Here is a 25,579-nt window from a genome sequence, read left to right as displayed (position 1 = left end):
TGGATCTGATGCGTGGCTGAGAGTCCCTGGCCAACTCTTCCCCAGCACATCAGGTCTCTGGACCATGAGGGGGTGGGAATTCACTGCCTTTGAAGCCCTTTCAATCCTATCTGAGTAATTATTTTTAGCAAGGGCTAAGCAGGTGGCGGGTGGCATGCTCAGCTGGGGACCGGAAGGTGTACGTGTGGGTTGCTGGCTGCTAGACACTCGTGGGGATTCCACAGCGAAGGAATGCCGGACGTCCCGGGATGGGGCCCAGGCGATGAGGTTTCCAGACAAGTCTTCCAGGCCAACTTTTAAAGGTCGGAGGAAAGTTTCTCGAGGAGTGGGGACCCGAGGGGAAGGCAGGGTGGGCTCGGGCATCTCCTCCCCTTTAAGCGGGTGGCCCCGACGCCTCCTCCGTTACCTGGAGCGGGGAGGGGCTTGGGAAAGTTTGTGTTTGTTGCTGGCAAAGCGCCGAGTGGGAGGCGCGGGCGGGCGGACGCCACGGCTCTTCCTTTTTGCTTTCGGGAGGCGGTCGGGCTGTGCCCTGGGATCGGCGGGGCCGGCTCCGGGGCCCGGCGACTGGCGGAGGGCGGGAGGGGAGGAGGCGGAGGGCCGCGCCGAGCCAGGTGCGCACGTCCGCGCCGGCGCTGGGCTTGCTCGGCCGGCAGGGAGAGCGGAGCAGGCGCGCGGCCCGGCGGAGCAGCCGACTCTGGAGCAGCCGGAGCTGGAGGAGGAGGAGGAGGAGCGGCGGCGGGGAAGGAGGAGGAGGCGGAGAGTCGCTCCCGCCGGCCGAGCATGGGGCGCCCGGCGCCGAGGCCCCTGCTGCTGGCGCTCCTGTCGCTGGGTGAGTGCGCGTGGGGTGCGGCGGGGCGCGGGGTCCTGGGGGTGGGGGCGCGGCTGCAGCACGGGGCCTGGGGCGCCCGGGGTGCCCGGGGCGGCTCCCGGGAGACCCGGCTCCGGAGTGCGGGGTCGCCGGCCGGGTGGGGAACGGTGTGCGGCCGCCGGGAGCCCGGTGCACATCCTCCTGGGCCCGCGCGCGGAGTACCCAGAGCCGCCCGGCCTGGCGGAGCCGGGTCCTCACGTGTGCCGGGGGAGTGGCCCGTGGCCGGTTCCCCGACAGCGCTCTCTACCTGTTGGCCGCCGGGAACCGGGCTCACCTTGAACTCCCGGCCCCGGAAGATGCGGGCGGCCCCGGCCCGCGTGCACGGCTGGGCGGAAATATGAGCCTTTGCTGTGCCCCGCCATAGCCGCGGCTGGTCCCGATCGCTCTGCACTCCTTAGCCCATGCTGAGTTGCTTTTCTAGGGGAGCAAGAGAACCCAACTTCCTTCCACGAAGGTCACTGGGTGGCCCAGAGCGTTACAGTGACAATCGTGTACCGTCCCCGTCATTTTAGTTGTGGCTAGATCTGCCTCAGTGTTTCCTTCCAGCTTTTCCTGAAGCCGACTAGGCTCTGATTTATACACAAAGACCCGAGAGCCCTGCTTCCCCAACTTTTCTACCTGTTACTTCCCTTGTTACTGCCCCTTTCTCTTCTACCCTCCGGAAACCCTTGGTGCCTTCCCGTGGTTCGGCCCAATGTCCTCCCCCCACCCTAGGAATCTTTCCTGGGCTTCCCCCCCCTCTCTCCATTTTCCATTCACTCCTTACACAGACACCATCTTCACGTAGATACACACAGGGTGATTTTAACCAGCCACGAGATGTATTTATTTAGTGCCTGCTGTGGTACAGGAAGGCAGATCCCTAAGTGCGGTTATATGGTTGGATCCTTGTGATCAGTGTCATCTAGGGCAAGCGGAATTCCAGACTCAGCTCTAGGTTCCCTTCCAAGCCTCTGCAGAAGACAGAGCTCAGTCTTTAGCAGGGCACGTGTTGTGCGTTGTCTATCCCGGCCAGGCCTCAGCTGCATATAGGCTAAATTACTGCACTTCTGGTGGCCTGAGGGTCCCAGTGGAGGCCTCCCTCCACCACCCCCTTCCTGCTGGCATTAGGACTTCACTGTCCCAGCCCCCATGAGTCCTGGCTGCCTGCAAACTAGTCTTTCTTAGCTGCTAGTGTGATGCTTTACCTCTGAGGGCTTTTCTGGAAATGACTCCCTCCAAGACCTCATCTAGCCACAATTCTTCAGCCACAGCCCATATACAGAAGGCATCCCGTGGTCCTCTGTGGTTTCTGATTCACACTTTTTAAATTTTCCCCTGCTAGGCGCCTGCCCTTAGAAGTTCTGTGTTTGTTGCAAATTGCTGGGGATGGTCCACACCATGTAATTGGCTTTCGTGTCCGGGTCAAGCAGGGCCACGGCCCTATGGCTGCACAGATTGTGCAGGGCACCACTCCCATCTGCTACTCACTTTGTGGTTTATGTGAATGACTTTTCCTAGAGTGGTCAGTTTGCAGTCTGTGTATGAACCAGTTAGGAGGGTAGCATGGGGTAGAAGTTTAAAAAGAATGCCCTTGAGCGCATTGGGGTTGTAGCTCTGTGGAAGAGGGCTTGTGTAGCTTTGCTAGGCTCTGGATTCCGTCTCTCATTCCAAACAAATGCACAAACAAACCACAGCCAACAACACAGGGAAAAAAAGTACAGCTTGGGGAAATTGTGGTAGTATACTCATGCATCCAACCTTGATGAGACGTAAGGAATTTTGGGAGTCACTGGCTAGTGCAGGTTCACCAACAATTCTCTGAACTATTGATGTGCAGCCTGCAAACTGCCCCTCGGCACCTCACTGGGTGCAGCTTCCGTCTGACCCCAGAGGCAGCCTCCCAGTGTTCCATCATTCTCCAGACACACTGAATCCGGAAATGGAGTGTGTTGGTAAGCACGGTTATCTTCCCTCAGGTCTGGCTCCCAGGATAGAATCTTGATGTCACTGCTACTTGCCTGGCGATCGTCTGTTCTGTGACCTCCACCTGTGCCCGGGCCCTTTGTTTTGTAGCTTTTCCCAAGCAGAGGTTCAAGCTGTGTCCACCTTCTGAGGGAGCCCCACACCCCACTCATTCCACACCCCGCCTTAGCCAAGGTCCTGGAGGTGCCCCACCAAGCCAGCTTCTGACCCCTCATGTTGACCTTTTTTCCTCCAGCTCCCTTCTAAGGTGACCATTTTTCCGGTGGATGATTTTGGGGCTCTCTCCTGTGTGCACTGAGCTCTTGTGATTTTCCTACCAGGAGACGCCTCTTGTGCTCGCTCCCTACTCCTTCTGCTTTAGCTCTTTCATTCTAAGCACCTGTTTGCTAACATTCATGGTCTCTCTTGTGCCTTCTAGCCCTCCTCCTGGCCTCTTCCCTGTGTATCTCCCTTTGCCCCTGAAGCTCACATCCCCCCTTGAAGCTTTCTCTCTAAGCCCACCGACGAGGATCAGGCCAGAACTGCTCAGTCTCAGCTCCTTGTCTGTGTCGCGCCTTCATCCCTTATTCGACAGGCCATTTCTTAAGTGCCTGCTCTCTGTGACAGTGTGTTGAGTATTGGGAGTCCCCCAGCAAATGACCAGGGTATAGCGCCACCGCCTCATTGAGTGTTTGATGAAGCTGAGTGGTCAGGTGATCAAAACAATACCACCCCTGACACCAGCCCGGCACTGGGGGAGAAGCAGGGAGGAGGGGGGATTCATTTTGTCTTGGGTTGGGGTTGCTTTTGCTGAAGAGGTGACATTTGAGCTGAGCCTTGAGGATAATTAGAATTTTGAAAGGAAGGCTAGAAGAGCGTCGCGGGCTCTGGGGAAAAGCAGAAAGTGTGGGTGAGTGAAGTGTGTGGCTCCTTCAGAAATGGCACCCGAGTTCCATGTAATGGGATGGGAAGAGGATGAGATGATTGGGCTTGGGGGTGGGGTGGCTTAGGGGGAGGTGCCGGAGGCTCTGTGCGCTGTGTGGACTAGTCTGGCCTGTGAATTGTTGGCTCCCTGGGGGTGGCCAGGCAGCCTGTGTTTTATGTCATGGCTTCAGTTCATGACACTGATTGTCATTGTCTGTCCCTGGGTCTTACGTCTCCACCTGATTTATCTCCCAGGGCCAGGGAACCCATTGGTCTTGCTCTCTTTCTATTCTCTTAGTAATAGGCGGTCTAACACATAGGGAGTGTTTGACCACCTGGGCACCTGGAAGTAGGGAGCCATGAAGAGCTTGCTGGGTGAAACTAACACAACACGGGGCGGCTAAGTCCTCAACTGGTGTGCAGCGTCAGACCTAGAGATTGTGGAGGGTGATTAATATATTCTCTATAGCTTAAAAGAAGTTGCGAATCCACTGAAATAGCTTTTAAGTGACACATGCATCACATCCATATTTTCAAATTCAATTGCTGTACAAGAGTATTATGCTAATTAGGCAGGTTAAACTGCCTTAACAGATACACTCCCGCTCCTACCTAGCATGGTGGCTCAAACAATAGGACTTTTTTATTTTTTTCTGTAACAGTGGCCAGGGAGCGCTCCTGAGGGAAAGCTTGGGTGGCCTCTTGTTTCCTCCACACTCTTCTGGTCCCAGGTTGGTGACCCCTTTAGCTCCCGGTTTTTAAGATCACGATATTTTTTCATGCTTACTTTTCCAGCCCCTCCAAGGATATCCTTTTCCAGCTTGGATATCGTAATGGACACTTCATAGGCCAAGCTTGGGAGTGATGCCATTTTTGTGCATATTCCGTGGGAGACAGAGTGTATCTGTTAAGTTCCATGTCACACTAGCTGCAAGGGAAGCTGAAAAACACAGAGGAACCTGGCAGCCATCTGCCAGCCACTGTAGAAAACGGAAGGATGGATTTGGGATTTGGAGGGGCACCAAGCAGTCCTTGTCAGTTTTAGAGGATGCATGGTACAAGATAAACTAAGTCCTTTTTTTGGGTGGTACTTGAGAATGAAACCAGGACCTGTACACTCTGCTGTTGATCCTCCTCCCCAGCCTTGTTCTTTTCCGGTGGCCATTCTGTGAGGGTTTTGCAACCTGAAAGGCACAGAGCACCAGTAGCTGTCACTTGAGTGTCAGGCTTTTGGATACGCTTGACTCTGTCAGTCATCACATCTTGGGAAAGGTTCAGTTCTTGTCATCTTCTAGATGAGGGACTAGGTGCCCAGAAGAGTGGAAGAACATGTTCAATCATGGCCAAACTCCATCCTGTCTCTGCTAAGGATCACCTGACCATGGTTCACCATGCCCATTATGCTGCAGACTGTTTGAGATTCATTTAGATGAAGAAAAGATGATCATGGGTAGAAAACAAAGCAGTCATTAAAAATAGGATCCGGGGCGTGCAGGGCACAGGTGCCATCCAGAAGGGAGTAGTGGTGTCAAGCATGCACCTCTCAGATGTGACAGTCTGCAGCCCGTGCAGGTCCTCATGCCTGCTCAGAGGAATGGGGCTGATGTGAAGCTGGCTGCTCCACAGGGCACTGGATAAGGAAGAAAGCTCGCAGGAGAACCATGCGTGAATCCCTCTAGCTTAAACAGCCTTTGAAGTGCTGTGGTCTTCAGAGATTCCTTGGCACTTATTTCAGCCTTGTTAACAGAATTCCTGTATCTGCCAAGCTGATGAATGCTTGCCCTGGCTATAATTATTCTTATTAGCTTGCTGGATAGGAGCTGTAGCTGTCGGTGATACTCCTTACAAGGCAGTTGGGCTAGGCGGCTTTTATATGGCTATTTGGTTGTAGTGATGAGCTGCTGAGCTGATTTCTCTCCCTATAGCTGAATCTATACTTACGTATTGGCGCAGCGTCTGGCAGTGAATAAAGTGTGGGCTTGTCTGTCGGAGTGTGTCTGCGTCTGCGTCTCACTTTATCAAATGAAGTTGGTGGAAGCTGTCAGGACCAGTTCATAGCTGTTTGGTTTAATTGCATTGGTTTCTTTAAGGCAGGGCTGCTGCTAGGGCCATTTGACTCGGCTTTGGGAAAATAACTCGAACTGGCAAAAAATTCTAAATAATTTATCTTCTGGAAAAGGCGAAGTGCTGGAGTTGGCACAGTCAGTGTTTTTTGTGTTTTGTTTTTTGTTTTTTAGGTTTTTTTTTAGATCTTGGACTACCCCCCACCAACACATCCACACATCAATTGTAGTCTTGGGGAAGCAGCAGGCTCAGACCCAGTGGCAAATGCTGTCACATCCCACAGTGTGATTTCCAGGAGACAAAAAGACAATGGAAGTGTGTATTTCTGTTCTTTGAATGCTGATGTCTCCCAGTGCTCCTAGAGTGTGTGTGCTGGATCACGGAGTCGCTAAGTGGCACGATTCAAGTTTAAGCACGACATTCCGATGCTGTACCTGCAGTCTGTTTTACACCTCTGTAAGCAGGAACGTGGAAGTGTTGGCATCGCTTGGAAGGTTTCGGGGGATCGAGGGACCGGGCATCATCAGGTGCTCTGCTCTATCTTGGGTGAAGCTGGTTGAGAACGTTAAAGAGCGTCTGTGCTCACAGGTTCAAGGTTCGTTGCAGAGTGTGTGCTGCCATGGAATCTAAATGACATAGAAGCACTTTGCGGACAGAGAGGTTACGTCTCAGACCTTAAAAGCAACCATGAGCCAAGAATGTCTTGGAAATGGTATGGTTCTTCCTTAAAGCTGGAGTAGGCCAGCACTTCACAGCCTGTGGGCTGGGGTGAGGGATCCCTGTCCGTTCCATATGGGTTGTAGGTGTATCTGTATTCTGGTGGCCGGCCCTGGGAGCCCATGATCAAAGGTGGTCTCTAAGCCCTTGAACCTTGTAGATAGTATCATTGCTGAATGCGATGATGAAGGCTAGTGGATATCGCTTTCACTTAGGGAACCTCAGCACTCCCACCCCTGCCTCAGGATGAGCTATTTGAAGATGGAAATGGAGTCAGGTTTGATGGTGTCTGCTGCTAATCCCAGCTTTATAGAGGCAGAAGCAGAAGGTTCAGGGCTAGCCTGGGTTGTATAGGGAGACTTTGGGGGCTGGCCGGGGAGTGGGGGTGGGGAGAGAAGCAGCAGAAGAAAGTAGGAAGGGAAGGAAGAAGCTAAGCAGCTTAGTGGCAGATCCTGAGCCAGGGTCAGTTTACACAGGTCGGCCTCTTGAGTGCTGGGGGACTCAGAAGTGACCGGAGCAGGGCAAACTCAGGTCTCCCTTACATGGTGACACAGCGTACTAGCTGTGAGGTTAGGACCTTCACAGAAAGTGGGTCCAAGAGTTGGTTTGACAGCAGGTCAGAAGGGAAAGTTCTAGAAGTAGTCATCCGAGGCTTGGGAAAAGAGCGATGAGCGCACCCCCTTGGAAGTGAGGCAGAGATGAGTGGAGCGTGCTAAAGAGGGGAGTGGGGGCGGAGAGCGCTGCTGCAAACCAGGATAAAGAGGGAAAAGCGTGGGCCCGGCATGGAGGTTCTCGTCTGTGGATGCAGGCCCCGAAAGGCTGTCCTTGGGTTGGGACCCTGAAGTTTGACTACGCAGTCAAGGTGGGTTTGAAAACGAAATGCTGAGGAGTCTGTGGGTCAGGGAGGACATTCTTGACACCGGGGGCCCACTCACGGAGGGGCAAGTGGAAGACTGCTGTGGAGGTGGCATCTGTTCAGTGTGGTCCAGGGGACACGAGCGTGTGGAAGAGGCACCGGGAAAACCAACCCGAGAGAGGAATAAGCATGACTGAGTCCTAGGTGGACTCCAGAGAACAGGGACACGAAGTTGGAGCCCAACGCAAGTTCTTGGCGTTGCACGGTCCAGGGAGAGTTGGGGGGAGGAACAGGCAGAATTTGTGAGGAATGGTTTAGTGTGGAACATGGTTCCTGAAGTCCTCTCAGCCTCTGAAGCCTAGAATGTCCCCACAGTCCCCAGACATTGTAGGGAGAAGTTTTCTGTATGGTTTTTTCTTTCTTCTCTGCGTGTCTATAGTTTTTGGGTATTATCTAACGTCTGAATCAGTAGAATTAACTTACTCCCTGGCATTTATTTTTGTGTCTTGTGTGGGCGCGTGCATGCATGCATGTATGCATGTATGTGTGTGTGCATGCATGCGTGGCTTGCTTGCCCGAGAGCCCCAGGGATTCACCTATCTCCCCCGCACTAGTGCTGGCCTTACTAATGTGCGTCACACCTGGCTTTTTACCTGCGTGCTAGGAATCAGACTCAGGTCTTTGTGGTTGTGTGCAAGTCCTCAGCTTACTGAGGCATCTCATTTAGCTCCCTTGGGTGAGTTTTGAAAAAAATTATTTTAAAACAAAGAAAGAAAAGTACTTGTGGTACTGGGCTTTGTGCATGCTCGTACCACTGAGCCACACGTCCAGCCCATCGGTGCCATTGTGTCACCCATCTCTTTCCGTCCGTATTACTGAAGAAGGCTTCAGGAATTTGTTACAGACAAATGATTACATGTATGATCTACAAACTCTTTCTGTACTCAGTACCCTTCCCATCCCACCCCAACTCCCAGTTGAAAAGAACTTACGTGGAGAAAAAACAATTGGGTCTAGGTTTTGGAACCAGCCTTCCCTTGAACCCTGCCTCCTGGACTGTGGACCGTAGGCAAGTTGCTTTACTACTTTGAACCCTACTTTCCATCTCTGGGAAATGGGAAGAGTGCCTCTCTTGTAGGATTATCATCAGTATAAAAATTATCTTTAAAACGCAAGCATTCCAGTTAATACATACACATTTCTAGTGTTGTCTGGGACCACAGCAGCTCCCTGGGGGGGACTTTCCACACCCAGTCTAATCTGCTGAATCTGAGTCTGCCTTTGAACATATTCCTAGGAGGCTCGGCTGCACACTAATGAGTGGGAAGTCCTGGTCTGTGAGGGTGCTTAGCACACAGAATATATGGCAGCCCGGCTTTCTCAGTGAGCACTGGGGCAGAGGTCACGGCGGTGTAGCGGGTCAGAGCTGGGCTTTGTGGACGTGGGAGGTACTCAGTTAGCAAGGAACGACGGGGATAGTGTGGGCATGCAGCGGAAACGGCCAGCTTGGTTTTGTGTTTAATCCACCAAATTTGGCACCTAGGAGGGATGACATCATGCCTTTCCATGGAATGAGGTTAGAAGGAAGGGGGACCAAGGACTCGAGGGAGCCGCTGAGAACATCACAGGGAAGGTTGGCCAAGGAGAGCAAGCAGGACAGACAGGTGACTGAGACTTCAAGGCTTGGTGACTCGGCATGGGATTTGAGGGTCCAGAATCTAGAAGCTCCAATATTAGAAGTCTGTGGGGCGATAGATGGGACAGCCAGTCGCCAAGGAAGCATTTCATCAGTCTTCCTGCGGTTTTGGTCAGTTTAGCTCCAATAGGAGACTAGGGTGGACCTCAGCAAGAGAGCCATGCAACTCTTTAGAAGCCTCAGTTCCGGGTGTGGTGGGGAAAATGGTGAAAACTGGTGAATGCGATAAGCCGGGGCTGGGGAGCAACCGATAGAAGAATTCTCTAGGAAATTCCTTCTCTCCTCTATGTAGTGTTTGGCGTGGACCAGGCTTTACACTTTCCATGTATTGACTTGTTGAATAGGCTTTGTAACCGCACCATTATTAACCTCACTCGGTAGGTGAGGGAACCAAGGCACAGTGACATAAATTGCCCAGGGTCACACTGGAAGTGACAGCTGTTGAAACAAACGCACACGTCAGTCAAATGGATCTCTGCACACGAGGAGGAGTTGATACAAGCAGCTAGCGTGTGCTAACAATCGTCTCACTGTCTTTTAAGACCCGAGGCTTGGGTCCTGGCCTCCTTCCTTCTCCTCACTAGTTTCTTGACCTTGAACAAATTGCTGAGTAGCTCTTAGCTCCTGTGAAAAGGATTAGTTTAGCTGGTCCTGAAGGGCCCCCTTCCATCTCCAGACTCCTTGGAGCGTGTGGACTCCCACGGTCGGCCATATGGGCCTCTTGGTTGGTCCTGGCTTTGCTGGCTGCTTGCCATCTTTCCCAGCCCTGCTCAAGTCTGCAGCCCATGCCTGGGTGTTGTGTCCCGCTTGGCTGGCCTGGGGCTGGTCACCGGTTGGTGCCACCAAGGGCTCTTCTGTCTGTGTAGTGTAGAAGGAGCCACTGGCCCTCCTCCCAGCTCATTTCCTGTGCTGTGAGATGGGATCTCTTTCTAGGCTCTCTGGGGTTCAGGGGTCCTCATCCCCAGGTTAGCTGGGCTTCCGGACTGATGTCTAGGGGAATAGAAAACCATCCCAGAAATGGTAAAACCCATACAGCATTTGAAAGTGGCTGACTGTTAATTATATTACTGCCCATTTATGTGTTGGCGCTGTAAAGTTTTGACGGAGGATATTCAGGGTTAGTAGGTAGGGATTATGTGATTAAGTCCCGACCTTCCGAAATGTAACTTGTGTTTTCTTCTACCTTTATCCTTTGGGTCTCCTACAGAGCCTGATGGATGGCTCTGCCCTACAGAAATGTGCTTGCGCCTGTGCGCTTACCCAGCTGGTGCCCTCTCCTTGTTTATCTGCCTCTCCCCTCCCTCCCTTACTGCTCTCTGTTTCCCTGCCCGCTCCTGCCCATGCTGGCTTCAAATGCATGGTGTCCCTGCTTCCGCCTCCCAAGGGTTGCAAGCATGTGTCACCCTGTCCGTACATACAGCAAGAAGGGATACAGGTATTCAAATGCGTCTCACCACTGACACTGTTCTGGATTTGACACCCTTCCTGGAGGGGTAGGAGCGTTCAAATTCTGACACCCCCTCCCCCTCCCACACGAGCCCTGGGGTTCCTGAAGGTTTTCCTTCTCCCTTGGTCTGAAAGGGGAGGGTTCAAGATTGTTGCTAGGCGCCAACCCACTGAGGGAGGCGTCCTAGAAAGCTTGTGAGATACTGGGAGGAGCTGTGCTTCTGGCCTATGACTTGATGCGTCTTGGCTGTTGCCCAGCCCTCCCTGGCTGCTTTGAGGTGCAGCGAAGTCCAGCAATGCTGTCTCACTTGTTTTGTGTGTTGATATTGACAAAAGAGCCCCCTTTAGGAGTGAATTCTGTGTGCTAATAGCTTGCTACTTTGCCCTGCTCTAGAGGTGATGGGGTCAGCCTTGCTTTCTAAATGCATTGTCTCCCAGGATGACCAGGGGTGACGTTGGACTTGGTGTTGATCCAGGGTGTTGCCTCTTAGCTTATATTGCAGTGAGGAGCTAAAAAAAAAAAAAAAAAAAAAAAAAAAAAAAAAAAAAAGCACTTGGCACAGCTATTCATTTTTCCATTTTTCTGAAAGCTGGCACATCCAAATGTTTTTTATTTATTAGAAGACATTACAGTCTGTCATCCTTGATTGAGAAATCCATACTGTAAATCCAAGTTAAGACGATGATGCCTGACCCAGGGCCGGGTACATGGCGGACACTTTGTCATGTTAGTCAGTGGGCACAGCTGTGGCTCTAGGAACAAATGATTTGTGCCTGACTGCTGGTCTCCTCTGCAATACAAGGCATTCCTGCTTTCCCTCAGCAGCACCGGGGAATATTTACCACGTTCCCAACACCATGACACATTACAAAGGAATTAAATGCAGCTCGAAGAAGAAATGGAGCCAGTTGTAACTGAGCAGAGGGGTGGATCCTAGGTGATTCTAAGGGTCTGAGTGAATGAGTTATTTGATGGCTGTGCACATGGCCATCAGAATTAAAGGGGTGTAACTGGGGCCAGGGGCTGTTAGGGGACAGTGTCACAGAGCAGGTGGGCCAGAGAGTGGAGAGGTGTTCAGGCAGGAAAATGACCACTGGGAGGAGATGAATGTGTCCAGCTTGGCATCCCATTTAGGGATTAGCTGACTTAAGCTGAGAAAGTAAGAGACCTCAGGGGCTGTGGATATTAAATTCCGGGAAGGGGAGTGGGTGGAGCGGAAGACTGTGTGTGCAAAGTCACCCTGAAAGGTGTTGGCAGCGTCGTCAGCGCCCACAGAGCATCCTGAGCCGCACGCGCGCGCGCATACACACAGCACGTGAAGTCTTCTGGGGCTTCCAGGAAGCCAGCCTGTTAAATGAAGGTGATAAGTCAAGCCATAAGCCTATTTTTGGTTGTTTCTTACAAGGAAAACAGCTCACCAAACAATTACTGATGTTCCCCTTAGGTCGTTTAACACAGCGTTTCTTCAGAGGACTATCACCCGAGGAGAGGAAGGCTGGGGCGTTAGTTAGTTTTCTACGGAAACAAGGTTTATGGAGTCGCGTAGCTTATTTGTTGGAGTCCCACTTTAATAACCATTTATCCCACAAACAGGTTTATCTGAAACATCGGTATGAGTCCCAGGAAGTGCAGTGTGGTGCCTGGTGCATAAGTAAATGGGGAAGTTCCTCTCTTTGGGCATCCCTGGAGGGTCACAGAGGCAGAGAGGCTTCTTGCTCATCTAAGTGTGCAGTGTAGAGTCTTTGTATGCTTGGATGTACCTATATGCTTTGAAAGTACCTCAGGTTTATGTGAATATTACATAGTGTTCATATGGTGTACACACACACACAGTGAGAAAGTCTCCATCCTTCCCATGGATCGCCTCTGTTCTCTTGGCAGCTTGTGTGGAAGACACGCCACTCTTAGATTCTCAGTATTGTCCCCTCACTGTCCCCACCCCTTCCTCCCTTTGTGGGGTTGGTGTAGCCTCTCCCGCCCCAACAACAGCATCCCCCCCACACACACCTCCCCAAGCCTCATCCTGATGTCCACAGTGAAGAGAAGAGACTTCCTTCTCCCCAGTGCTTGCTTCCAGCACCTTGTGGCTTGGTTGGTCCCAGCCACAGCCCGTCTGCTTGTCATCGCTGTTGTAGCAAGCAGCCAGCTCCGAGCCACGTCTCAGGGTAGGGCAGTGAGGCCGCTGCCTGCCGCCTGCAGCCTGTGCCACGTCTCACTGTCTGCCTCATTCAGACCTGTTATTTATTATCTACCCTGTGCCAGTCATTATTCTAGAACCTGGGGCACATAAGGACATAGACACGGTCCCCTGACTCCTTAACTGACAGGTTTGACATCCATGGGAGGAGAGGTGGCATTGGAGAAATGGCCGAGGGTCATTAAAGACTGAAAGTTTGGAAACAGTCAAGGAAGTTGTGGAGCGTTCTGCTACTTCAGGTAGAGGTGCTTTTGCAGAAAGGCTAAGAAAGCAGGTGTGTAGGTGGATTTTTCTTTGGGCCCGCAGTTCACAAGAAACAAAAACAACAACAAAACAAACAAACAAAAAAAAAAAACCAAAAACAAAAAAACCCCACAACAACACAGAGACATCTTATTAATTATGAAAGCTCAGCTTTAGCTTAGGCTTGTTTCTAACTAGGTCTTATAACTTAAAATAATCAATTTCTATCAACCTACATGCTGCCACGCAGCTCATGGCTTTTACCTCTCCTCCTGCGTGCTCCGCAGGTATCCCCCACCTAGATTCATCTCCTTGTCTTGCCTCTCTGTCTGGAAGTCCTGCCTAACCTCTTCTTGCCTAGCTATTGGCCATTCAGCTCTTTATTAAACCAATTGTTGTTGTTTGTTTTCTGCTCTTTTAGGGGACTGCCACCCAGCTCCCAGATAAATCACACACGGAAGCTTAGTCTTAATTATGAATGTCTGGCCTTAGCTTGGCTTGTTTCTTGCCAGCTTCTTTAAATTATCCCGTATACCTTTGCCTCTGGCCTTTTCCTGTTCTCTTACTTCTGTAAATCTTAGTCTTACTCTGTGACTTGCTGTGTAGCTGGATGACTGGTCCCTGGGTCCTCCTCCTTCTCTGGCTACTACTACTTCTTCCCAGATTTCTCCTACTATATATTCTCTCTGCCTGCCAGCCCTGCCTATCCTTTCTCCTGCCTTGCTATTGGCTATTCAGTTCTTTGTTAGGCCATCAGGTGTTTTACACAGGCACAGTAACACAGCTTCACAGAGTTAAACAAATGCAACATAAACAAAAGTAGCACACCTTAAAATAATATTCTACAACAACCAATCACAGTGACACATCTTCACCCCATGTAAAGGAATCGTCCACAACACAGGTGTGCTTCTTTGCCCATTTGTGTCACTGCTGGGGTTACCTCTGCATCTGTCCATGCATTCTAAAGGCTTTAGTGACATGCCCATGGAGAGAACCTTTCATTAAGGCTCTAAGCACCCAGTCAGTGGCTGTTACTGTCTCAAAGACGAGTGCTCTGGCATGGTGGGGAGTTGGTGTTGAGAACATTGAGACTGACAGGATATCACTTGCTCTGGTGCTTGTAGCCCATCTCACTGACTCTGCCATGTGTCATCCTTGCTCCAGACATGTGCCCTTCACTTCCTGTGATGAGCTCAGCCAAGAGCTTGGTTGAAAATGTCTCAGTGAGGGACTCTTTCTAAAATTAATGAGGTTAAATACTCCTATTAACCCACCTGGATGAGGAACCAAAGGTCCAATATTCCTTTGAAATTCCAGGAACTCGTGGAGATCAGAGTGACCACAGTTACTACGTCATCAGGCTGGGCTGGGGATGTGGTGTGCCATCTGTCCCTGTAGGTCTCACACCCAGCGAGGGTGGGAGACAGACTGCTTCAAGCCTGGAGTGCTGACGGGCGGGCGGCTCTGGCAGCCACTTTGTGAATTCTCCCTGGGTGGGCGCTGGGGCTTCAGCATTGTGGACTCCTTTGCGCTCATGAAGTCATGCTATTCACTAGGTTTTTGTCTGGCTGAGAAGAGATGGGTTTTCTAAGCAGATGGAAGAATGTGGGGAGAGAAATACCTGATTTATAAATGCTTCTTAGCTTTTTTGTTTTGTGTGTGGGTTTTTTTGTTTGTTTTGGTTTTGTTGTTTTGTTTTGTTTGGGCAAGGTTTCCTATTTAGCACAGGCTGGTCCTAAACACATTATATATCTCAGACTGGCCTTGAACTTATGCTCTTTCTGTCTCAACCTCCCAAGTGTTGGAATTACAGGTGTGTCCCATTCCACCCGATCCAAAGCTTGCAGCTGAAATAAAGAATGACTTGTAGGCAGGGTGTGTGTTGTATGCAGCCAAGAAGAGCTATGCATGTGGCCCAACACAAAATCATAGACTAACTGAAAACATAGTAGATTTTTATTTTAAATTTACTTACTTACTTACTTATTTTTTTGGTAACTTGATCTCATGGTTTCTGAGCTTGGGCTTTATGGAGGTCATTGTTCTCTGTCAAAAGGGAAAGGCTGAGGCTGGAGAAAATGTCATATGATTGAGAAGAGTCCCACGCATCACCTGAAAGGCTTTAGGTCCCTCTGTTCCTTTAACTACTTGATACTTATTGCAGGATTCCTCTGCCCCAAGCTGTGCTGCACCACTGACCTGTTCATCAACCAACAGGGATCCTATCAGTTCATATGGCTCTATACACAAGAGGTGTGCAGTGAAGAGTTTGTGAAGGCAAGGCATGTTCATTCCTATCTCACTGATGTAATCTTTTCTTTAAAAGCCATGCAGACTAACCCAGAATCTTTTCGTTTAATTCCTTGCATGATAAACAGTCACACTCAGCCCTTTACTGCGCCTCATCAGGGAAGCTGGCATAGACCCCATGCCACCCACGGTACCTGGCAAAGTCTTTGAACCTCAAGAACAGGTTCTAGGTCTTGCAGGCTTGCTGGGGAGGAGGGACACACCAGTCAGGAAGAGGAGAGACTGGTTTAAGAAATAGTAAGACAAAAAAGCTAACCAAGTAGTGAGTGGGGGAGCGTTGCCCTAGAATCAGCTCAGGTGTCTTTCATGCCTGTCTGCAGGTTGAAGCTCGGCGCTCTCCCGTTCTCTTTAAGCACGCAGCTCAGAGGAGGACCAGGTGTTCACACGGAACTTGGCAGGCAAAGCTGGCCAGTGTGTACGTGGAGAGGATGGAGAATGGCTGAGTAGCAAGGGATGCTAGGCAGTGCCTGGGCCCCTGGCAGCTGTTAATTTTGTAGAATGTGCTGAACTAATCCTTGTGGGTAGGTGGTGCTTCAGCCTTTTCCGTCTGTGGTCCACGGACAGAGAATCAGTTTAAATCATTGTGTGTTTATTGGGTTATTCTGTTTAGTCAACGTTACAGATTGCCTCAAAGTGGTATTTTTACATTTCTTTCTCTCTCTCTTCTCTCTTGCTCTTGCTCTCTCTCTCTTTTGTGAAACTTATCATTTGGTCATATGACTTTTTGGAACCTCAGTTGCCTTATTTAATCCTCTCCAGGGTGAGTATTAAATCCTGTGAGCACAGTGTGCAAACTGTAGGGAGCAGCGTTCCGTCAGGCGGTTCTGCTTGGTTCTGAGTCCTTAGGGTGTAGATGTCTACTCAACAACACTTGGGTAAGTTCCAGCAGGGAAGTGGAGCCATGATGAATATTATGGGATAGGAATTAGAGTTCACACAACTACGACGGGAAGAGCTAGAGTCTCAAAGCGGGGTTGGAAGGCAGTCACTGATTGACCCTCCTGTGCTTGGGTGAGTGGACAAGTTGAGGACTGTGGAGGAATCTGGAACCCAGCAGTGTGGAGTCTCCAGGGGGACTGTTGTAAGGATCTGAAAGGGCTGTGGGATGTTCTGTATGGCAAATGTGTTGCTCTGATTGGTCAATAAATAAAACATTGATTGGCCAGTGGCTAGGCAGAAGTATAGGCGGGACTAACAGAGAGGAGAAAAGAAAGAACAGGAAGGCAGAAGGAGTCACTACCAGCTGCCGCCAGGACAAGCAGCATGTGAAGACACCGGTAAGCCATGAACCACGTGGCAAGGTATAGATTTGTGGAAATGGATTAATTTAAGATATAAGAACAGTTAGCAAGAAGCCTGCCACAGCCATACAGTTTGTAAGCAATATAAGTCTCTGTGTTTACTTGGTTGGGTCTGAGCAGCTGTGGAACTGGCGGGTGACAAAGATTTGTCCTGACTGTGGGCCAGGCAGGAAAACTCTAGCTACATGAAGGGTCTCTACCTCACTGTTTACTTCTGAGCTTGCATCCAAGTACCCAGTGTTTTGGGGCGTCATGGGGTCCATAAGAGCAACATCTGGGAAGAAACAGGAGAGAAAGAGAAAGGGTCTGCTCTGTCCCCCTGCCTGTCACGTGAGGACCGCCAGAGCGGAAGGCCTGCAGCTTCTCCCCTACTGCCCAACTCCCACACAGAGCCTGTCTCGGCCAACTCAAACCTGGAGTTACAGAGAGAAGAGGATTCTGGAAAATGTCGTTTGAGCTTAGCCGAGGTGACACAATCCAAACCCCACTGTTCCGGAATGTAGCATTAAAGATTTATGTGGCTTCAGCCTGCCACAGTCTCTCCAAGGTCCCAGAACTGGAAGCATGGTCAGGTTGAGTTCAGTAATCCAGGCTGTGAAATATGGCCCGAGAGTTTGTTCCTCGGCTATGGTGGTCCCCCATCTCCGACAGTCTTCCTACGATGGTCCTCCGTCTCCGACAGTCTTCCTACGATGGTCCCCCATCTCCGACAGCCTTCCTGCGGTGGTCCTCCATCTCCGACAGTCTTCCTGTGGTGTCTCATCTCGACAGTCTTCCTGTGGTGGTCCTCCATCTCCGACAGTCTCCTGTGTGGTCCTCCATCTCCGACAGTCTTCCTACGGTGGTCCTCCATCTCCGACAGTCTTCCTGTGGTGGTCCTCCATCTCCGACAGTCTTCCTGAGGTGGTCCTCCATCTCCGACAGTCTTCCTACGGTGGTCCCCCATCTCTGACAGTCTTCCTACGGTGGTCCTCCATCTCCGACAGTCTTCCTGTGGTGTTCCCCCATCTCCGACAGTCTTCCTGCGGTGGTCCCCCGTCTCTGAAAGTCTTCCTTACCGTGGTTGTCGGTGATGCCAAAGGTCATGGCCACCTAGGCAGTGGAAGAAGCAGTGACTGAAGAGCCCATTAGTTCTAGTTCAGGTGGTTACAGTCTCCTGACAGTCACGCCCTTTTCCTCTGAAGGACCCAGGGAATGTCGTCTGAAGGCTGAGAGACTTGTGGATGTCAAGGACAGCAGAGGTCTGCAGACCTGGGAACTATTGTTGAGAGAATCAGGTTTTACTCTCTGGACCACCTCACCTCATCACTGTGGCCTGCTAGTCACACCGCCCCTTCCAGCTGCCTGGTGGACAGACAGCCTGTCTGAACCTCACCGGTTTTCTGGTGTTTCCTTTGGAAAATAGTTTTTATTGGCTAATCGTTTCCCGTTGGCTTCTCTCCCCACAGCCCTTCAGCGCAGCGGAGAGCCGCTGCCTCTGTTGGATCGTTCCCGTGGCTTTGACGCTCATCTTACTCTGTAGAGGAGAGGCCCCGGTGTAATCCACGGGCTCCCACATCTGCTCCGGGCACACGCTCCACACATGGGTCTTTGTTCAGGCCACTACCTTTATCTTAGTCACCTTCTTCTTGCATGCGTCTGCTCAGCCTCCCAGTCACCCCGCCCCTTCTGAAAGGTCCAGTTGGAATAATGACCCTGCCTGAAGCCCCCTTCACCAAGCCCTGCGGATGGGGATGCTCCCGGCTCTGTTTTGCTTTTGTGGTTTTGAACCCCACAGCACTTGGTAGCACTTCCCTTCATTATACTGCGTACCCCTCAAGACTCCAGGCTCACCCCATGTGCTTATGGCCCAGCACAGGGCCTTCTTGCACTGTGGTTGTTTATTGAATTAATCATTTATGTTTGTCTAGTGTATCTTAGTGAGTACATCGGTCATTTTTGTTGTGTGACCAAATGCCAACAGGAGGCAATTTCAAGAGAGGAAGGGCGTTGGTTCACAGATTCGGTTGATGTGATGGAGGGTGGTGGGTGGTTCGGTGGCCAGAGTGTGTTTCTGCTATTCTTCACCATCTCATTTTTCGGTGGAACAAGAGGTAAAGAGCAGGCAGGATGGGGAGCCAGACTATATTTCCAGCTAGGTTCCACATCTTAAAGATTCCACAACCCTCCAAAACCCACCATTGTGTTGAGACACATGAGCACAGAGAAGACATTGCATGTCCACAGCACCGCAGTGAGGTCTTAGCTGAGCTTTGTCTTTTAAAGGCTCCTTCTAGTAGAACCGTATTTGCTTTGGGGTGGCATTTTTGAAGTACTGGCCGTGTGTGACTTTAAAACCACATTCTCTGCGGGCTGTAACTTGTTTAATGTGTACATTGCAGAGTCCCATCACTTAGGGACTGTCTCGATGAACATTGGCATGCTCCCTCGATGCCAGGTCTCTCAGAGGCAGACTTAAGGGAGACAAAGGATTTTCATTTGTTGAGGCGGGAACTCTGGCAGAGGCATTCACTATAAGGTTTGTAAGTTGGTGCTTCTGTGTGTATTCCTGTCTAGCTCACACAAGGACTGGGACATCCTTGCAGGACTCCATGGGCCCCTGGGCTCCTGCTAGGGCGGCTGGGGAAGAACAGTTTCGGCGTCTTTGATAACGAAGCACCACGAGCTTCTCATTTCAGGGCTCAGCTTTACCAATACCGCTGTCGTCATAGCAGCCGATACATACCTTACAAATGGCTCCAATCTGAAAGCCAGATGATAAAAATTTGAGCAATAATAGGAACAGATTGCAAGAATGCTTTGTAGCTAGGCCGCACTCTGCAGGTCTTGATTTAGAATAATGTTGGTGATAACCCGAGAAATAAAATTATTTCCCGTGGCTATCAGGGGGAGGTGGGAAGGGATCGATAAATAAAGCTCGGTCTTCATCGTCTCTTTGCTCTTAATGATTCCACCGGTTGCCGACAGAACTTACCGACGACGACGACGCACATGCGGCATGTGTGGTTGTTTACCTTGAAAGCCTTGCCTGGCGTTTCCTGCCTCACCGAAACAGCTATTCCAGATACAGCCAACCCGAAGGCATCTAATTACTTTCTTGACTAGTCTAAAGGGAGGAATATGGTAATCTGGAAAGAGTCCGCTCTCTCTATTGTTAACTGTCTGCTGCTGAGATGTCAGAGCCTAGGGCTTCCAGGCACCCTTCTGAGAGGACTTTGAGATACGGCTTGCGTTGCCTTTCCACCGTGTGTGTGTGTGTGTGTGTGTGTGTGTGTGTGTTAGAGTTGCCATCACTTCCAAAACAAAGTGAGCATAGGTGTGGGAGCAACGTAAAGAAACTTGGGATTATTTTTTGATTTTAAATTGTTTTGATTGATGTCTATGTGTATGCACACGTTTGTGTGGGTGCCCCTGGAGTCCAGAAGAGGGAGTCAGGTGCCCTGGAGCTAGAGTTACAGGGGTTTGTGAGCCACCCACTGCGGGTGTTGGGAACCAAACCTCAGTCCTGGAAGAGTGGTAACCAGTGAGCCGTCTCGCCAAGCCCTGACCCTTTCATTTCTCACCTACCTACTCATTAGCACTCTCCTCTCCTCTTTATGACGCATTTTTCTGTTGCTTTGTTACCACCTGCTTCACACTGCCATTGGGGAATAGGAAATATTTCAGAAGGAATGTCCAGCTGGGCCTCTCCTTCCCTCAGAGCCAACAGAGCCAACAGAGGCAGAACCAGCCCAGCTTGTGGGTGCTGGATAGCTCAGCGTATAAGCAGCTGGGGCAGGGACTCTGTTCCTCACTTAAGCTGGCTGGTGCCAGTCATCCAGCTTCCTCCTAGTCTGTGGCAGGCTGGGAACACCTACCTCCTGGTCTGTTTGCAGGACTGGAGGTCTCCTAAACAGTGCCCAGCTCAGAGTATGGCATATCGGAGACACACAGACGGCATATTACGAAGTCGACCCCTGAGCAATGCCGCAGTGACGTCAGGTGGAAGTTTGGGTATCTTTCTATCCCTTCTCCATCCCACCCTCGGCTTTTTGTTTGGTTGTCTGAGATAGACTCTTATGTAGTCCAGGTTGGCTTCTAATCTTTCTGCCTTCACAAGTGCTGTGATTTCAGATTCACCCTGACCCCAGACTCAGCCTTTCATCTTGGCGGTTATCCTAGAGATTAAAACACGCATTGTTACACAGGTAACCAGTAACTGTTTCAGCCACATTTACCGTTGGCTGAATGAATGCAGAAAAGTTGAAATTGGCTAAGCTTTGTATTATGCTTGAATGTTTATGGATGTTTAACTAAATGTGTGGTGTATACGTGAGCCCACAAGGTCCGAGACAGTTTGCGGGGGTCAGTCCCCAGATCTGGCTCAGGTCATCAGGATGGGTGGCAAGTGTCCTTACTCACTGAGCTGTCCTACCACTGAACCCTTTACCACTTCTGGGCTAGGGACAGTTCATTGACATCTAAGCTCCAGTTCACTCTACCCCCTACTACTACTTTGTATGCTGTGGATCTCGTATATTTTTGTTAAGTATATAGACTGAAATCCAAAAGATGTCACTGACATTTGGTCAGACTCTGTAGTGCCACCCACGGAGTCATTTCTCTCTTTTTGCCTCCTCATGTTTTCATGGTTTCAAGATGAACCAGCTATTTCTGTCTGAAGAACTCTGTTTAGTGTTTCTTTTGGATGCCAATTAATTATCTTTCTTGTTGTGGATTGGTTAAAAGCATATCTATTTTGCTTTCCACTTAACAGTAACCCCCCCCCACACACACACCCTTTTACTGCATGTGCGACTCTAGGTTGACAGTTATGTTTTAAAAAAATCTCTTGAAGACTGCCGTTCCATGGTTTCCCGAGCATTGTCTCCATTGAATGGCAGTTATCACGTGTGCTGTGGCTCCCTTCTCTGCCTCTCAGCAGTCTGACTGGGCTGCACTCGGAATTTATCCTGCTTGAGATATGTAATATAGCTTGCTTTTGCAGCAGAGTATCGTTCAGTTTAAGAAAAATCTTCTTTTGAGAATTCTGTTTAGCTCTTTAGCCCATTTTTTAATTGGATTGTTCAGTATTTTGAAGTCTAGTTTCTTGAGTTCTTTATATATTCTGGATATCAGCCCTCTGTCAGATGTGGGGTTGGTGAAGATCTTTTCCCATTCTGTTGGCTGTCTTTTTGTCTTATTGACTGTGTCTTTTGCTCTACAAAAGCTTCTCAGTTTCAGGAGGTCCCATTTATTAATTGTTGCTCTCAGTGTCTGTGCTGCTGGTGTCATATATTTAGGAAGTGATCTCCTGTGCCAATGCATTCAAGAATACTTCCTGCTTTCTCTTCTATTAAGTTCAGTGTAACTGGATTTATGTTGAGGTCTTTGATCCACTTGGACTTGAGTTTTGTGCATGGCAACAGATATGGATCTATTTGTAATCTTTTACATATTGACATCCAGTTATGCCAGCACCATTTGTTGAAGATACTTTCTTTTTTCCATTGTATAGTTTTGGCTTCTTTGTCAAAAACCAGGCGTTCATATGTGCGTGGATTAATATCAGGGTCTTCAATTCAATTCCATTGGTCTGTATTTCCAGTACCAAGCTGTTTTTATTACTATAGCTCTATAGTAGAGCTTGAGGTCAGGGATGGTGATGCCTCCAGAGGTTGTTTTATTGTACAGGATTCTTTTAGCTATCCTGGGTCTTTTGTTTTTCCATATTCTCAAAAGAAGAATTAAAAATGGCTGAAAGATATTTAAAGAAATGCTCAACATCCTTAATCATCAGAGAAATGCAAATCAAAATGGCTCTGAGATACCACCTTACACCTGTCAGAATGGCTATGATCAAAAACACTGATGACAGTCTATGTTGGAGAGGATGCAAAGGGAACACCCTTCCACTGTTGGTGGGAATGCAAGCTTGTGCAATCACTGTAGAAATCAGTATGGCAGTTTCTCAGAAAATTGGGAATTGATCTACTTCAAGACCCAGCCATACCACTCTTGGGCATATAACTAAGGAATGCTCAATCATACCACAAAGATACATGCTCAACTATGTTCATAGCAGCACTATTTGTAATAGCCAGAACCTGGAAACAACCTAGATGCCCATCAACTGAAGAATGGATTAAGAAAATGTGGTGCATATACACAATGGAGTACTACTCAGCAGAGAAAAACAATGACAGCATGAAATTTGCAGGCAAATGGATGGAACTAGAAAAAATCAACCTGAGTGAGGTAACCCAAACCCAGAAGGACAAACATAGTATGTACTCACTCATAAGTGGGTTCTGGATATAAAACAAAGAACAATCAGACTGCAACCCACAGATCCAGGGAGGCTATATAGCAGGGGGGACCCTAGGGTGACTGTGGCTTATAATAAGTTTTGGTTTTACTCAATTACTAGGCAAACCTCAATGAAACATTTCACTGTTAGGATAAGAATTTATACTGTATCAAGCTGATAATAGAAAAATAAATAAATAAAAATGAAAAAAAAAAAAAAGAAAAATCTTAACCATTATCAAGAATTTCCTCCCTCTCACGCCTTCTGGGACTTTGGTACACATATTTGTGACCTTTTTACTGTGCCCCATGTGTTTCACATCCTCCCTTTTTGGGTTTTTGGATTTTGTTTTGTTTTGGTTTTGTTTCTTTGTCTTTTGATTTTTTGAGACGGAGTTTCTCTGTGTAGCTCTGGCTGTCCTGGAACTCACTCTGTAGACCAGGCTGGCCCTCGAACTCACAGAGATCCACCTGTCTGGCTCCGGAGTGCTGGGATTAAAGGTGTGCACTGCCACCACCGCCCGGCCTTTGTATGTTTTTTATCCTTTTTCCACCCTGGAGTTCAGATGGATTACTTACACTGACTGCTTTTCTGTTGCCTCTAAACTGCTATCAGAACCACTTAGTGAACTCTTTAATTAGTTACTGTATTTTTTACTTCTGGAATTTAAATTTCCATTTTAATGGGTCCTAGTTTAGCAGGTAAAATCCTGCTTGTTACTTCTTTAATAAATCACGGTTATTTTAATATCCACGTCTGCCTCAGTACGTCCGTCCCTTCGGCTCTGTCTCTGCTGTGTGCTTTTTCCCTTTTGCTTTTAGCTGTGTGGTTCTGTCGTCTCATTTTTAAAAACTTTTGTTTTATTACTATCTCTCTTCATGCATATGTGTGTATGTTCGTGTGCGTATGCACATGTATGTGCAAGTGTCCTCAGAGGCCAGAAGACGGTGTCAGATCTCCCAGAGCTGGAGTTACAAGTGATTATAAGCTTCTCAGAAGTGGATGCTGGGACCTGAACTCAGCTCCTTTACAAGATCAGTGCATGTTCTTAACTGCCGAGCAGCTCAGTGTTTTAATTTAATCTTTGTGGTAGTGGGGATTGATCCCAGGGGCCTTTCACTGGCCAGGCAGGTGATCTCCCATGGAGCCGCACCTCCAGCCCTGGCTCTGGCATTGTGACTGTCTCACAAGCAGCAGCTGAACGTGGAGCAGCTGTCCAGTCCCTGGATGACCTCATCTTCTCCCCAAGAAGATAGATGCTTGCCCTGGTGCACCAGTGGCGCAGGAAGCGTCCCTTTCTCCTATGAGGAGCTCGGAGGCTGTTGGTCTGGATTCCAGTCCTGCTGCCTCGACTTCCCTTTTCAGCGTTGCTTTTGATCCAAGAGCATGGGGTGGGGCGGGGACCTTCCAGGCTTATAGCTCAAAGTCAAAAGATTTGCCCACCTTGCTTTGTGGATTCACAATTGCAGTTTTGACGTCTTCATCCCGTGAGTTGGTTTAAAAAAACAACAACACTGCTTGCTTTATGTGCTTTAAGCAACTCGTTGCTTGAAGCAGGGTCCTTACTCTGTTGCCCAGGCTGACCTGGAGTTCACTATGCTTGCCCTCAAACTCTTGGGGATCCTTCTACTTCAGCCTCCTAAGCGCTGGGAGCACACATGTGGTTTAACCCGTTGGTTTTCCTTTTGTGATTAACCTCCGGGCCACTTAGCCTGCCCTCGGACATGATCTGTCTTTTAAGATATCCATTGTGTGAGAGGAGCAGCCCTGTATGATGCCAGGGTCACTTCCTGGCTGTCCCCCCCACCCCCCGGCCGCCCCCAAGTAGAATCTTGGCTCTTCAGATTAGCTCTCTGTGTGTTCCTGAACTTGTGAGTTATTTCTTGGCCCCGTGAGGTGTTCGAAGCTCTGCGTTTAGACATATATTTTGTGGCCTAAACCACTTGAGAATTGGCATATTTCTAAAGAGCGGAAGAAGTGTGGGGCATCATTGGGATCAGTGACTGATTCATCCCTCAGGAGACATTGATCTAGGCTGTTCCAGTTTTAACCTGACTACCATGGCTGCTTCTCAAAGGCGACTCTCTGATCTATACTACTCTATTATACCAGAAACAGTACAAGGGCAAATCTGAGTTACCCACTTTTTAGATTTATGCTTACTTACCCCTCCCCCAAATATTTGAGGCAACTTATAAGGAAATACACAGACAAGTGCAAAGGGAACCTTGAAATAAGATAAAAAACTAAGCTTACAAGGCATCATGGGAAGTAAAAAAGGAGATAATTATTTGAAATTTAAGCTAAATGATTTTCATAGTTGAATGTTGTATTTTATACTGACAAAAAGAAACATGAATTTTATTTTTTTGGGGGGTGGGGAGATGACTTATAAGTTGGAATAATGACAGATGAAGTTAGCTGTGGTTGTATTAAGTGATTTTTTTTTCCCTATAGACTTAAGAAAAACATTTAAACGGGATTCTGTTTACTGCTGTAATTGGCAGTGGGACCAGGGAGAATGGAGCCTAAAAATGAAGCGGACTAATGGCTCATGGAATAGCTAACTTTTTCCACGGCATCAGACAATTCTGATGGTTAAGAAGGATATATTCTGAGGGTTAAGAAGAATCACATGAGTAAAGTGTAGAATCCCAAGGACAAGCCACACGTGACAAAAACATGTTTTTTTTCCCACAGAGGCATTTAATTACTAGCAA

At 49.1% G+C, this 25,579-nt stretch overlaps 1 protein-coding gene across 1 annotated transcript in view; it reads left to right on the top strand.

Annotated features, from left to right (window-relative positions):
- The first annotated feature begins 316 nt into the window (after positions 1 to 316).
- Ptgfrn (prostaglandin F2 receptor inhibitor) overlaps positions 317 to 25,579 on the top strand; it is a 73,614-nt gene continuing 48,351 nt past the window's right edge. Inside the window, exon 1 of the mRNA XM_037206936.1 lies at positions 317 to 829. Coding sequence (XP_037062831.1) covers positions 781 to 829 — 49 coding nt within the window. The 5' untranslated portion in view covers positions 317 to 780. The remainder of the gene's footprint in view (positions 830 to 25,579) is intronic.

The sequence above is a fragment of the Peromyscus leucopus genome, chromosome 6 (genome assembly GCF_004664715.2).
Source record: "Peromyscus leucopus breed LL Stock chromosome 6, UCI_PerLeu_2.1, whole genome shotgun sequence".
Lineage (NCBI taxonomy): Eukaryota > Metazoa > Chordata > Mammalia > Rodentia > Cricetidae > Peromyscus > Peromyscus leucopus.
Note: the sequence above shows the minus strand (reverse complement) of the source record. Positions and strands in the feature narration are given on the sequence as shown.